At 44.9% G+C, this 13421-nt stretch overlaps 1 protein-coding gene across 1 annotated transcript in view; it reads right to left on the reverse strand.

The window, feature by feature from the left end:
• The window catches only part of drosha (drosha ribonuclease III), a 115677-nt gene that overhangs the window by 70241 nt on the left and 32015 nt on the right, over positions 1 to 13421 (reverse strand). The window contains exons 16-17 of the mRNA XM_069667781.1: positions 11998 to 12105; positions 4162 to 4269 (exon numbers count right to left, since the gene is read on the reverse strand). Of these exons, the coding sequence (XP_069523882.1) occupies positions 4162 to 4269; positions 11998 to 12105 (216 nt within the window). The remainder of the gene's footprint in view (positions 1 to 4161; positions 4270 to 11997; positions 12106 to 13421) is intronic.

Below are 13421 nucleotides of genomic sequence, written 5' to 3' on the forward strand. Positions count from 1 at the left end.
ACCAAGGGGGTGTAAGTCACTGCTTTCCAATATGGCAGCCAAAACTTTTTAAGCTTGGATGAAAGTTAAGCATTATAATAGATCATAAGAAAACCTTTTTGCATGTTTAATTGGTACCTTTGCACAGTTTGATGTAAAGCGTAAGCTGTGTTTAAAAAGCTGCTTGACAAACAAAGTCTTCGTACTTACTTACTTACTTCATCTCAGTGGGCAGACTGATGCAGGAGATTCACAGGAGAGTTCAGGGGTGACTGTGCAGCCTTAGCTCTGAAGCTAGCTCAGTGCTACAAAGGCTTTCCAAACACCGTGTGAAGGCTGCGCTGCGATTGGTCAGTGTGTTTTCTCAGATTGTTGATAGTGTGGACAAGATGAATAAAGCTGAAGAGAGTCTTGCTAATCTTTTGAACTTTTCAGTTCTTACAAGGTCATCTTACTTACTTGCTGCTTCCCCAAGTCGCCGCTCTTTATTGGGGAGAATAATGGGACGTAAACACAGCCGCTGCATGGCAGTGTGCTCAGAAATGGGACAAGGTCGAGCTCCCCAGCATCCCTCTTTATGACATGTAGAATGGAAGAATAGATATTCTCTAACTGTGGAACGTATAAAAGCCTGACATTGAACTATAAAGTGAAAAGTTCGCCATCGATGTGTACAGTTGGACTTTCAAAAACGCCTCAGGACAAAGGTTACATGTGCCCTCCACACAGGTCATGTCTTGCACCACTGCCTATAGCATTCATATTATTCGTCAAGAATGGGTAAACACCCATTCAGAAACACAAGCAAACATTTAAAGAATCTAAAATGGTATTCAGGGCAGCCCTACATGAAATAGTTGCTTACCTCAATCACATGGCTGAGCATGCATCGCCATGAATATCAAAACAAATAAAATACCCTCATACTGAGCACGCAGAGTCACGGCAGCGTTCGTCAGAGCACACAAACAAAAGCATGCAATATCAGCGCCGGGGCCGCGGACTTGTTCAGTTAAATTATTGAGATGCTCTGTGATGCCTCTCATTCTGTCAGCATGGGTCATAAGTGAGGAATGGGATGAAGCAACAGGGGGTGGGAAGGATTATGAGGGTCTGGTGGATGCAGGGATGCGGGACCATGTGGCGACCGTGAACACATGTCTCTCCGGCCCCTCCCTCAAGTTTTAAATGTTAAATGTTTAACGGGGAGGCTCTCAGAAGAGGAGCTTCAAAGGGCCGTGGCTCCACTGGAGCCAGGCGGGGGGAAGTGCAGAGAGCAGGGCGCCCGCTCTCAGGCTGGGTTTTTGTCAGTTGCCTCATGCCAGGATCACATTGCCATTCTGTACTGCAATATCAGGTATGTTGCTGCACAGAGGCAGGAAAGCCATGTGAACATTATGCGATGCTGAGTGTAGTACAGTGATTATACATTTACGACATATGCGAGTCTTGATTCATAGATATGCTTTCATTAAAACATTACAGAGCTGGAAACAAGCACTGATTCTGTACAGACCCACCCAACTCTCTGGTTTCCCAGAAGATCTGCTTTCATCTCTTCTAAGGAAAATGTGAAAAAAGGGAAATAAATTCTTGTTCCTTTAATGGGAGTACAGCTCATTAGCCTTCACAGCCAGAACAAAAATTCCCATTTTGAGATACTGCTTTATCTTTCCCGACCAGGAAGGACTGCCCACATCCGGCTCCTCTAGAAATACTGCGTGAAAGTTGGTAGGTAAAGGTGATGTGTCGTAGCATGGGTAGTTATTCCCATTACTGTTAACGAATGACCATTACTGATGAAAATCTGTGTCCCATGATTCAGGAACAACAAACAGACTGTACATCAGGGTCAGGGGTCTCCAATAGGTAGCTGGATTTTAGTAGCTGGCCAAGAGGTTCACAGAGTCTGTACAAAAAAATCCGACGACACTAAATGCAGCTCGAAAGCCTCTTCCCACTCCAATTCAATCAAATACACAAGCGTCCCGCCCCCTCCAATACAAAATAATAGGATAGGCCTATCAGCTGTTTGTCAACGTCTGAACCGAACCAATCACAGCAACTCTGCAGCGCCCTCCATCTCCAGGTCGGGTGCACTGTACGCTAGTTGAGCTAAAGTTTGGTGCTGTTAGATTAATGATGAAGGAAAAGCAGAAAGCATACTATTCCCACAGGGAGCGGTGCCTCATCTGTGGCACCAACGTTTCAGTCGACAAAAGTATCAACACGGGGCGCCACCAGCAATTACAGCGATGTGATGCAAGTAGCTCTTGGCCATTTCCATTTTGTCAAAGTAGCTCTCAGATTAAAAAAGGTTGGAGACCCCTGATCTAGTTGTTACGACTCTACCTCCTAAAACCAGCTCTGGCTCTTTCCCCACCAGAGAGGATTGTGGGCCTTCACCAGCTCCATGCTACCTCCTTTCAGCCGAGGCCTGATCAGACGCCACCTGCCACTTCACAGAGGAAGTCGGTACTGAAGTTACAAAGGACTGCCAAAGTGATCGGCACATCAAAACATTGATAGAAACCTCTCAACAGTCCATTGATCCAAACGATCAGTATGCTCAAAACATTCGTCGTCTCATCTCTCTATCACAACCTTCATCAGAAACGCCAAAATGCTAACTAGCATATTTAGGAATCTGTAGTCAAAGACTTCTCAGAGCCACAGGGCATCTGTTAGCTTTATTATTATAGCATCTATATTGTGCTTTAAAAAAGTCTTGATTAAACACTTATAATTAATTAACCAACGTATTACAAAGGGCTAAAGCTACAGATGAATACATTCAAAGCACGCACACGTTGTATTCATTTACAATGCAATCAAAGAGTGCTACCAGATTCCCTCACCTGAAAAATAGATAGACCGCCTCTGGAAATCATTCAACTCATTAAATGTGATCGTCCCATCAGAGAGGAGGCAAACGGGAGGCGATGGCAGATCTGAAACCAGGAGTGTTTGAACAAGCACCACTGCGCTCCTGCGTGTGTGTGTGTGTGTGTGTGTGCTGTGGGACGATAGCCGCTGATGTGCACCGAAGATGAGGAAGGCGCTGTAAAGCCGGCAATGATGGCTCCCTACCCGGGTCATTTTCAGTCCCAGTAGCGGTGAACTGACAACACTGACTTTGTCCAAACGCACACACGAGGAGCGATGTCACGGTGTTAACACCTCAGTGGACAGAATGGTGATGCAGAGAGACAGGCAGCTCGCTCTGCAGAGGCCTTTATGTGAGCTGTTATGATCAAACTGATTGTTTTGTTTTTGTTTGTCTTTTTGGAAGATGAAGGAGGGACACATCCATTAACTTCTCCCTGAGAGACGCAGATGTCAAGCTCAAATGGGTGTGATGAAGGGGCTGCAGCTTGTCAGGTGACGGCCGGCCTCGCAGCAGGTCAGTGTTTCCTTTTTGCGCTCGTAATGACAGGTCATCATTATGCAAACGACAAAAAGGCCAGTCATGGATCGATATGTGCAAATCCCCCGCACATAAACACACTCGGGGCACTGAGCCGTCATGCACACAAACCCAACACACACAGAGCCTTGAGCGAATCTTAATGCATCCTTCCCCTCTTTAACTATGAATAGGCTACAACACATTGATTTCTAATGTATCAGGTTATGACAGCTCTTCAATACTGCTGGAGGCAGCCGTTGGGCTCACTCTGAGAGCGTACAGCTTGAGGCTGCAGACCTGACAGAGGCGGGAGAGCTGGCATTACGGAGGAGGCTGTTGTTGTCCTGACTACTGTCACTGCGACTCACAGCGGAGCCGGGCTGCTCGCTGCAGAGATGTGACTCAGGCCGGTGTGTGTGTTACCTCAGCTGACTCCTGAGCCCCTGATTCCACCTGAACTCTCCCTGCAGAGGTGGAATGGTCACAATAATGAGGCAAACGCTGCCTTCCAGGATTTCTGTGCACAAGATGCCCCTGCACAAAAAAATGTTGACTTTCTTACCCGGCGATCTGACCGGCCTCCTAAAAGAACCGCAGGGATTTGCCTACTCTTATCCATCCTGCTAGTTATCAACTGTGCCAGCCTTTAACCCTTTGAAAAGGGACCTCCCCCTAGTGGCCAAGAAGGGGCATTGACTCTGTTTAAAGGGTTAAATATGCAGCTTGGGTTGGGGCATAAAGTCAGGCCACTTTGTGTCATGACTGCGTCTTACCTGAAGGAGGCAGCGCTCCTTGAAGACGTAGCCGATGAGCTTATCCAGGTGCATCAGGCACTGGTGGTACCGGATGTGATGCGTGAGCACAGGCAGCATCATGGCGTGCTGTGGAGGACAGAGGGAATTGTCAAAAAAGGACAAGAGGGAAGCCAGCACACTGAGGAAATGTCAAAAAAAAGGGAAAGGGATGGGAAGAGACAGAGAAGAAGGATCGTGCCTTATGTGGAGGAAGAGTGATGAGAGTGTGTTTTTTTGAGAGAAAGTGTGAGATTGTGGGAGAGAAAGGGAGAGGGGTTGATAGAACGAACAGGGAGGGAGAAATCAATCAGCCAGTCATTATTTATTAAGTGGTGCTCTGCAACAGAGAGATGAAATAATCAAAAACCCAATCGCTCGCACTGTGAGATGGAACGACAGAGAGGAGGGAAATTCACATTTGGACCGGACAGTCCAATCGAAGCCCATTTCGACATGTTGACACACTTACATTCGGACAAACACTGACAGCCCCCCCATTCTGACCCTCGTATATTAAAGGGAAAAGTTTGAGAGCAACAAAGTGAAAGGAAAGTGAAAAGAGAAGAGGCGGAGCTGCGAGTGTGCATATCAGAGAGGGAACGTGACACGGACAGTGAGAAGGAGAGAGGAAACAGTGGACGGTCAGCAAACGAGTCCGTCAGTCACAGAGCCAATCTAAGAATCATTAGTGGAGGCTTATCAAGTCGGCCGGTCGAGAGAGAGGCTGAGAAACTGGTGTACACACATTAACCCCGTGCCACCACATGAGAGAGGAGGGAGCCATGCATGTTTTAATTAGTGCTACTGGGGAGGGGTGAGCCCGAGGCCCGGCGGCTACAAGCGGTGCTGCCACGTAGCCCTTGGGCCATCACAGGGGCCGTGGTGACACACTCCCCAGGCCTTGTTAAGCAGCCAATTAACAAAGCCGGGCCCTGGTCGTGTCTACAGCTCCTGACCTGCTCTGATGAGTGCCGGAGTGACTGAGCGTATGTGTGCGCAGAGAGGCGAGGTGGGGGCTTGTTAGAGTTGATACTCGGGTAATTAAAAGGTGGGAAATTTCTAATTTGCTGTCACGGCTGACGTTTGGGCAGTTTGGAGAGCGTCCAACTGGACCAGCGGCCCGACTTTCCTTTTCCCTTCCGGCTGAAATATTGCGAGCATGAATTTTAAACTGCACTTTAACTTTGACGTTATCGGCTCTTTATGAACTGTGACGTGATGGAACTTATTTTCCATTTAATCACATTCATATGATCCCCGTACAGCAAACAAACAAGGTAAACATTTATACTGATATTTGCTTTGTGACCTGATTGCTTACGGAGGCCTGTGGCAGACAATCGGGTGTGGTTGAAGGGTGTCGGAGGTCTGTGATGTATGTGGGGGGCCAGGCCATCCACTAATATGGCCCTTCTTCCTCGAGCCATTGAGAAGCCTGGCCGCATCATGTTGGACCAGTTGCAGTCGGGACGACTGAATGATGCCAGTAAACAGGGAGTTAGAATTTGTATGGCACTTTAACACCTCTAGCTCCCTGTAAAGTTTTAGATATAATTTAGTTTACATTTTAGATTTACTTAAGTAGGTTTACTTTTCAGATATGACGCTACAATTTCTCAGTTTGGGATCAATAAAGTACATCTATCCATCTATCTATCTATCATTTCTAGGGCTGTCGATCGATTAAAAAAAAGAAACTAAATAATCGCACAATTTGCTGTGATTAATCGCGATTAATCGCTTTATTCGTCTTAAGACTGAGGCTTGTATTAATGGATATTTAAATGTAAAATCAGGAAATTAATGTAGAATCAACACAAAAGAAGTTTATTTAAAGTCGAGCTGAAACGGCATTTCGAGAGTATCTAGCTTCCGTATCGTGACGTATGTCCGAGTGAAACAGGACGTGCAGGCGGGACATATCATTAGAGGGATTTGATTTGCTCGTTGAGAAGTGGGCGTAGACAGACGTTCTCCACAGCGCAGTAGCTAGCTAACTGACCGAGCGTTCTTGGTGCTCTGCGGCTAAATGTTGCAGATTGAGTGGTTGAAATTGTTTGGTGCTAACTTACGTAAGCACGTGTTTTTTTGGCCTATATTGTCAAATAGATGCACAATATTAGCGGGAATGTGATCTAAAAGGATTAAAATAACATTTTTCATTTCACCTCGACTTTAAGTTAAGATACTTTTAACTCTAAACACAGATTCTCTCCTGTGAACAGATTTCCAGTAAAACAGTCAAGGCCATCACAATTGACTGCCAGCTTGAGAGGCGGATTTATATTATGTACTAAAAGAAATAATAACAAAACCCAGCTATAAGTGCCAGTTGAATTTCAAAACCATCATTGTCCTTATCCATCTTTAGCCAGGATGGCTCAGTGTGGCGGTTGTCACAGCACTGCTGCGGAGAGCGAGCTGCCTGATTGGCCGCTGTCCTCTTCCTGCCTGTGCCCCAGGCCGGCCCCGCCTGCCCCCGACTGCCTGCGCTGTGCTGCTGCACACGGGACGAGAGGAGAGAGAGCAACTCGGAGCTGCTGGCAGAGGAGCCATGAACTGCGATTACTCTGAGCAGCACACATGAGAATGAATTACAATATGACACATTTCACGGGTCTGAAAAAGACGCTAAATTTGTCGCGAGTCGCTTTTTAGAAAAAAGTCGCCAAGAGGGAGAGAGAGAGTCGCTGAATTGGCAACACTCACAGCAACTTCCACAGGAAGTAAACACAGCGGCATTATTTTTTTTAACACTTTAAATATTTCAAATTAATCGCAGTTTAGTTCTTGCGCACTGGCCAATATTGAGTACCCTACCCCTATACAAGTGGGGAAAAAACAAACATATAATTGATATTTTGAAACGGCTTTATACTACGAACTCTGAATGGATGTGAAATGATTGATATCATTGCCTCAGTACACTGAACGAAACTCAACCTAAAAGCTCTGTTTTGTGGTAGCTTAGCTTCAGTCCTCCCGGGGTCTTTTCACCTGTTTTAGTTATCGGAAATGTAAAGAGCCTTAAAATGTGCGATGTTAAACCTCCTATTGCTGACTTTATGCTAGCTCTGACTGATGTTACACTCTCCGCTAGCATCGCGGTGTTACGGCCTGCTATCGCTCGGTGACCTAATATCAGTTCACTGCTCTTAAACATTATTTTGCTAGCGGTGTATATTACAGCTTTGCAGGCTGCTGATTTTGAGAAGAAGAAACAAGACAGTTTTCTGCAGAGCTAATAAATTACAGTGTTGATCGGTGCACTGGATGGCTTACTTATCGATACTTTATCTCTCATTTCAGACGGCTGGGAGCATTTTTGACTCTAGTATCTGTATTGGACCAATCTCTCTTTACAGATTCTACATAGAATCGTCTACATAGAGCAATCTGTAGGCAGGGACGTGGATTTCAGGGAAGGCAAGAGTTCTGTTTGAACTACACTTGTAGTCCGAGTAATATTGACCAATCACATATCAGCAGGCTGCGGCGTATGCAGGAAAAACAGTCCGTGAGGAGAGCAAAAGCAGGCGGAACGTAATCCGGCCATCAGCGTGATCTGACGATGATTTACCTTCTTCTTAATCTCTATAAACAGACATCTGCACGCTAACAGCTAACAGTCTGCTAGATCTAAAATTCAACTTGAGATGAATTCCCTTGACGCTGTGTCAGGAAAGCCCCTCAGCATTCAGATTTCCCGACTTCCTCAAATGCATCAGATCGAACCGACCTCTGTTCAGTTTTCTTCTCCTCTTGAGGGCAGACCTGACAAAGCTTGAAGTTTTACTTCTTACAAATCTGCATCGTGATGTTGAAATGTCGGCAAAGGTAAGACCCGTTAATAACAAGTAACTCACAAGAAAACGGTTTCTCTTTCTGTAACAGTGCAGCACGCGGAAAAGGAAGTCTTGACGGGAAGACATTTATCGCTCGCAACACGTTCACCGGTGTCCCCAGAGGCTGTATCGTCTCAGACTATAGCAGATGGGATCTGAGATTCGTATTGGACCAACTCTAGTTACAATAACCGACCCGGGAGGAGATGAAACATGGATACGTTTTTACAAGATCACTGAAAAGCGATCAAAAGAGGTGTCATTCTAGAAATGTGAAAGCAACTCAACTTTGCAGTTCAGATGAAATCTACTTCCTGCCGTGTGTGTTTTGTATCCTGTCCTTAACATTTATGTTGCAAATGGAGCTGATGTGATGCAAGAACAATGTCAGACTTGGTCTGACAATAAAGTATCTATCCATCAATCCAAACGTCAATAGCTTTATTTTCCTCAAAGCGCCCTCTTGGTTATGTGATATATGTAGGTGGATTAATGTATATAGTAAGCGATGAGAAACAGCAGTGAATAAAAACATCCTGCAGTTAGTGTGCCGTCTGTAGAAGAGAACAAGCTGCCTTTTCCTCGAACTGTTTCGGACCGACTGATAGCCTTCACAGGGATTTAATCAGGGACACAAAGATTGCAGGAAGACAAAGTAAGAGCAGTAAATCAAAAGAGATACATGCACGGATTAAATTAAAAAAATAAACATTGATGAGTTAATAAATTCAGTTCCTGCCTCCAATGCCTAGCCTGGTCCTTGACAGAGCCTTTCAAGTGAAACAACCTTGGTGTAGTCGAGCAATGTCAGTAATGAGGGTGTTGATTTTGTTCTGAATAGAGCGCTGGCTTTTTTTCGAATCAAGAAGCTATGGGTCAGTTTTGCCGTTATCTCTCGTCTGTGTCACACGTTGTGCAGAGTGTACCGCCGCAGTTCGAACTGAAATTATTCATGAACCAATTAGTCGTAGCAGTACAGCTTGAAGCAAATATAATTGGGCGGCAATTATGGATCGGATCCTTCTTTGCTAGACCTTGCTGTAAGAGAGGTCTGGTCTGCGAGGCTAGAAACTTTTCTGTCATTCCTCTCCAAATGTGAGTATCAGCTGCAGGCTGCAAACAGGGAAAGGGTGATGTGTTCAGAGGAGAAGCTGTGCAATGCTGATGGCAATTATTTTCTTGAGTAACAGGCAGAAAATACAGACAATAAATAAAGGAATATTAAAATGAAGCATGCTCGTCTATTTCATTACGCTGACAAATCCGCAGACAAATCTGCATGTTTAAGTGGGCACAGCGCGGCGCTAACACATTCAGGGTTACGGTTCAAGTCTCATTAGGGCTCTCCATGCTAAATTGTATGCATGCACGGAACTGCAAGCTTCATATGTTGCCCCACTTCCCTGAGATCAAGATAACATACAAACCACACGGAGATAAAACTCCATCCTGGTTGATTTTGCTGCTAACAAGTGCATAAGGGTACATGTGTTCTCACCGCACTCAAATGAAGTTGTATATAAATAAAATGTCATGTCTGAGATATTACTTAATGAAGGGTACGGCTGCTGAGGCTCAGTGGGAGTCCACTTCCCCTGACACAGATTTTTGACACTTGAACGGAGAAGTGACGCAACGTGTGGAAAGATCAGAAGCTAAGTTTCTGAGTGTGGCTGTGCTGCGAGCACTGGTCTGTGTCCATCCAAGTGAAAGTACAGCTGTGTGCATGTATGTGAGAATCTAAAGGATAATTGCGGTGTATTACAAATTGGGTCTTATTTCTTGGTAGCTGTGGACATCATTCTATCAGATGTTATGGTCAGGCTTTCAAAGGAAAATACGGCTATTTCTAAATGAGTGAGTTAGTAGATTTCTCCGACTGGCAGCCATGAAACCGACTGTAATGACTGCAACATAATCCCTGCAGACAACTGTGCCTGATCAAAGGACATCCACTGACAAGTTATTGTTGTTATTCTGTGTCTGACATTACAGAGAGAGAACTCTATGATAAGGTAAGATATGTTATTTTAAAGTTGATATTGCTGTTGCATTGCAAAAGACACCAGGGGCCTCAACTACGCAGCCACTTCAACACACCCAGGTTATCTGTTGGCTATATGGCTTCATGTAACCTGACACAGGAGATCGTACTAAGTGCACAAACGTTGTTTATCAACTCGATAAGTCGACCCGGGGTTTCTATCAATCACGCATAGGGACAAGTCTGCCATCAGCTGATCGGCATATTTTATAAACTCAGAGCAAACTTTGATTTTAGACAGAAATGAAGAAGTTAATCCAGTCTAAAATTCACTCTGAAGGCAGGAAGGACAACTGGAAGAAAATTAAGTCTATAACATCACTGCTCCATCATTAGAGCATGATATATCGATGATAACGCCCGTGTATTACGTTAAATTAGTACATTGCACAGATTTATTTTTGTGGTGGTTATGACAGACTTTAGATTTATTCTTTTAGCCTCAGCCGAAGGCGATCACATGGACTTATGGAGCAGATAAAAATAAATATAAAAGCACAGTTTAAAAGGTATAATAAGTAGGAGTTTCCTAGAAAAATAAAATGTAGACTTTTATAAATATTATATAATATAAATCATCACTTCTGGGCCTCTATACATGTGTGTTGGTGAGTGTGTGTGCAGACCCTTGTGAGAGCCTTCCATCTGCATCTTTACTGTTGTTTTGCTTTGCACGGGACGTTTTCAGGAGGGGCTGTTGTGGTTCCCTGAGCCAATCACAGCGTACAGGTGAGTGTGGGAGTGGTTCAAATTAGCAACTGGGCCTCATTCAGACCGGCGAACATGGCGACAGAGCGATGAGCCTTCTTTCTGTTGGACAGGTAGGTGCCTCAAACTGCCTCTCACCATCTTCTCACAGAGATCCTGACTCAACAGACCTGATTGGTCAGTAGGTGGTGCTTAGTTCAGGTTGATCTCTTATCTCGAGCATAACCTGCTCCAGAGCAGGTTAGGTGTTCAGCATAAGTTACCATGGTGATCTACCCTGGTAAGAAGGAACCACCTTTGTGGTACTGAAAACTCGGACTTAACCCTGAAGTTTGACAAGCGCAAATCCTGCTTTGTAGTAAATCCCTCAAAGTCCGTTGAAAACAGTGGTTTTACCTTGCTGAAAAGGACTTTCTGGTTTACTGCTGCCTCGACCTGTTAGTTTGTGTTTTAAAGGAGAGTTTAGGTCCAACACAACATCTTTGCAGCTCAAACAACCAAAATAATAACCAATCAAGCAAGGCATCCTTTATTGTTGTAAAGGTTTTTCAAAGTCTTTCCAAAGTCCTCTAGTTTATGGCGGAAATAACTTGTAATAAAGTAAAATTCTCCATTAAATATAACCATAGAACCGCCCTGCTTCAGCCTAAGGCAGGTTTGAAATTGATTTTAATATTTTATTGATAACTTTTAGGGCTCTCCGTGGTCTGGCTGCTGTTTGGACCCTGATCATACCACGGCATGATTCAGACAGACTCTGTTTTAATAGCTGAAAACAAAGCACAGAGTGTTGTTTATGTGTGAACAGGTGTTTGCCACGAGAACTCTAAATATGCCAGACGGTTTTTTTTTGAGAATAGATTTTTTTGTTTTATGTCATTTATTGATACAATTTGCCAGAATCTGTCTCGTTTTCAGGCTCTGGAGTGAGAATTTGCTCTTTTCTTTGTCGTGTACAACTGTAATTGAATATATCTAATTTTAAAAATGATGAATTGATAAGAAAGCTAACCCTTATTTGCTTTCCTCTTACATTAAATGAGCCAATTTGCAGATTCTATTGTTGTCAATTGCATCTGTGTTCTGCAAACGTGTCTTTGCGCTGGAGAGTGCGTGTCGATCTGTGTGCGTGAACACGCGTTGGATCCACCAGCGTGTACTGCAGCATGTATACATGTGTCAGTGTTTGTGCATGCGTACAGTTGACGGAGCTGTTACCTGACAGACGTCGGAGCGGATGCCGGTCTTCCAGAAGCCCTGACTGCTCAGCTCCACTGTCACCTCGCGGCGCATGGTGTTCTTCTGACGGATCTTCTGAAGAGCTTCCTGCCAAACAACCAGCCAGTCAATTATTGATCTGCCTGAGCTCAGCCATCGGGGACAGCTCCCATCCTCAAAAACTCCACCCTCACCCTCACCCCCTCCCCTCTTTCACTGCTGCTCCCCCAACAGCTAGTCTGGCACATGCAATAAAATGAAACCTCCATGGTATGACACACATACAGCACAGCAGCGGACAGGAGCAACAGGGGAAGTGACAGCTCGGCTGGTGCTGGCTAATTGAGGGCCCTGCAATGGGCCCGCATGGCTGTGGGCAGTGGTGGCGCTGGTAGTGGGTGTAGGAGGGCTGATACTGAGGCTTCAGTCACAGAAACCAAGAGCCGAGACACCTGCCTGCCCATTAGGACCACCGTGCAGGAGCCTGGAGGTTTCTCCATCAGCAGCAGCAGGAATCATTACAGACACGCTCATACAGCATCATGTCAGCCACACAGGAAATAACTGGAAATTCAGTAAGTAGAGAAAGAAGGGAGGGGGGGTTCGTTTGAGACAAGAGGGTCCTACAAATAACAACCAAGATGGAAGATGTATTGACAGACTGCACCTCCTAAATGTGTGTGCGCACCAAAATGTGTTTCATTCAACTGAGACGCTATCGACTGCGTCTGAGTTCGCCGTGATCTGCCTAAAATGGAACGCCAGGAATTTTTGACTCGCAGAGGAAATAAGAACAACAAAGGCATGAATAAATAATGCCATCCTACTTTGAACTGCGCATCAAAGTGAACACGCTCGCCCACGCGCAAAGCATGCATGCGCTTCCACACACACACACAAACACACAGCAAACGTTTCCATGGACAGCCAGGCACTGTATATGGAAAGCAGTAATCACAGCAAAGTGCGAATGATATGTAAATACTTTATTTATGCCGGGCTTTCTACAGGGTCAGGGAATGGACAGAAGTAGGAAAAGTAAATAATTAACCAGGACGGGGAGTGCAGGGAGACTAACTTTCTGTCGGTCAAGCAGACAAGTCACGACACATTTGACTTTTATCATGACGTCCTTCTGCGGAGGGCAGTGTTTGTTTTGGATCAGGCGGAGGTCAAACACCAAAGACACGGTCTGAAATTCACGGCATGCTGCATGCAGGAGCACATCTGTGGCCTGTGGGCTCCCTGGCTTACTTTTGTTTTTCATGATTGTTAAGAAGACTTCAGCTCATTATCGTGTCGTTATTTACATTGTCAGAGAATTCTTTAACTAGAAAGCTAAAGCTGTCGCAGTGTGTGGTATATTTATATTACCTATATATATATATATTATTTTCCAACTCCTTTTAGTGGATATCAAACGC

Source organism: Semicossyphus pulcher, unplaced genomic scaffold, assembly GCF_022749685.1.
Source record: "Semicossyphus pulcher isolate SPU_LCO1_2020_fin unplaced genomic scaffold, fSemPul1.0.p SCAF_18, whole genome shotgun sequence".
Classification (NCBI taxonomy): Eukaryota; Metazoa; Chordata; class Actinopteri; order Labriformes; family Labridae; genus Semicossyphus; species Semicossyphus pulcher.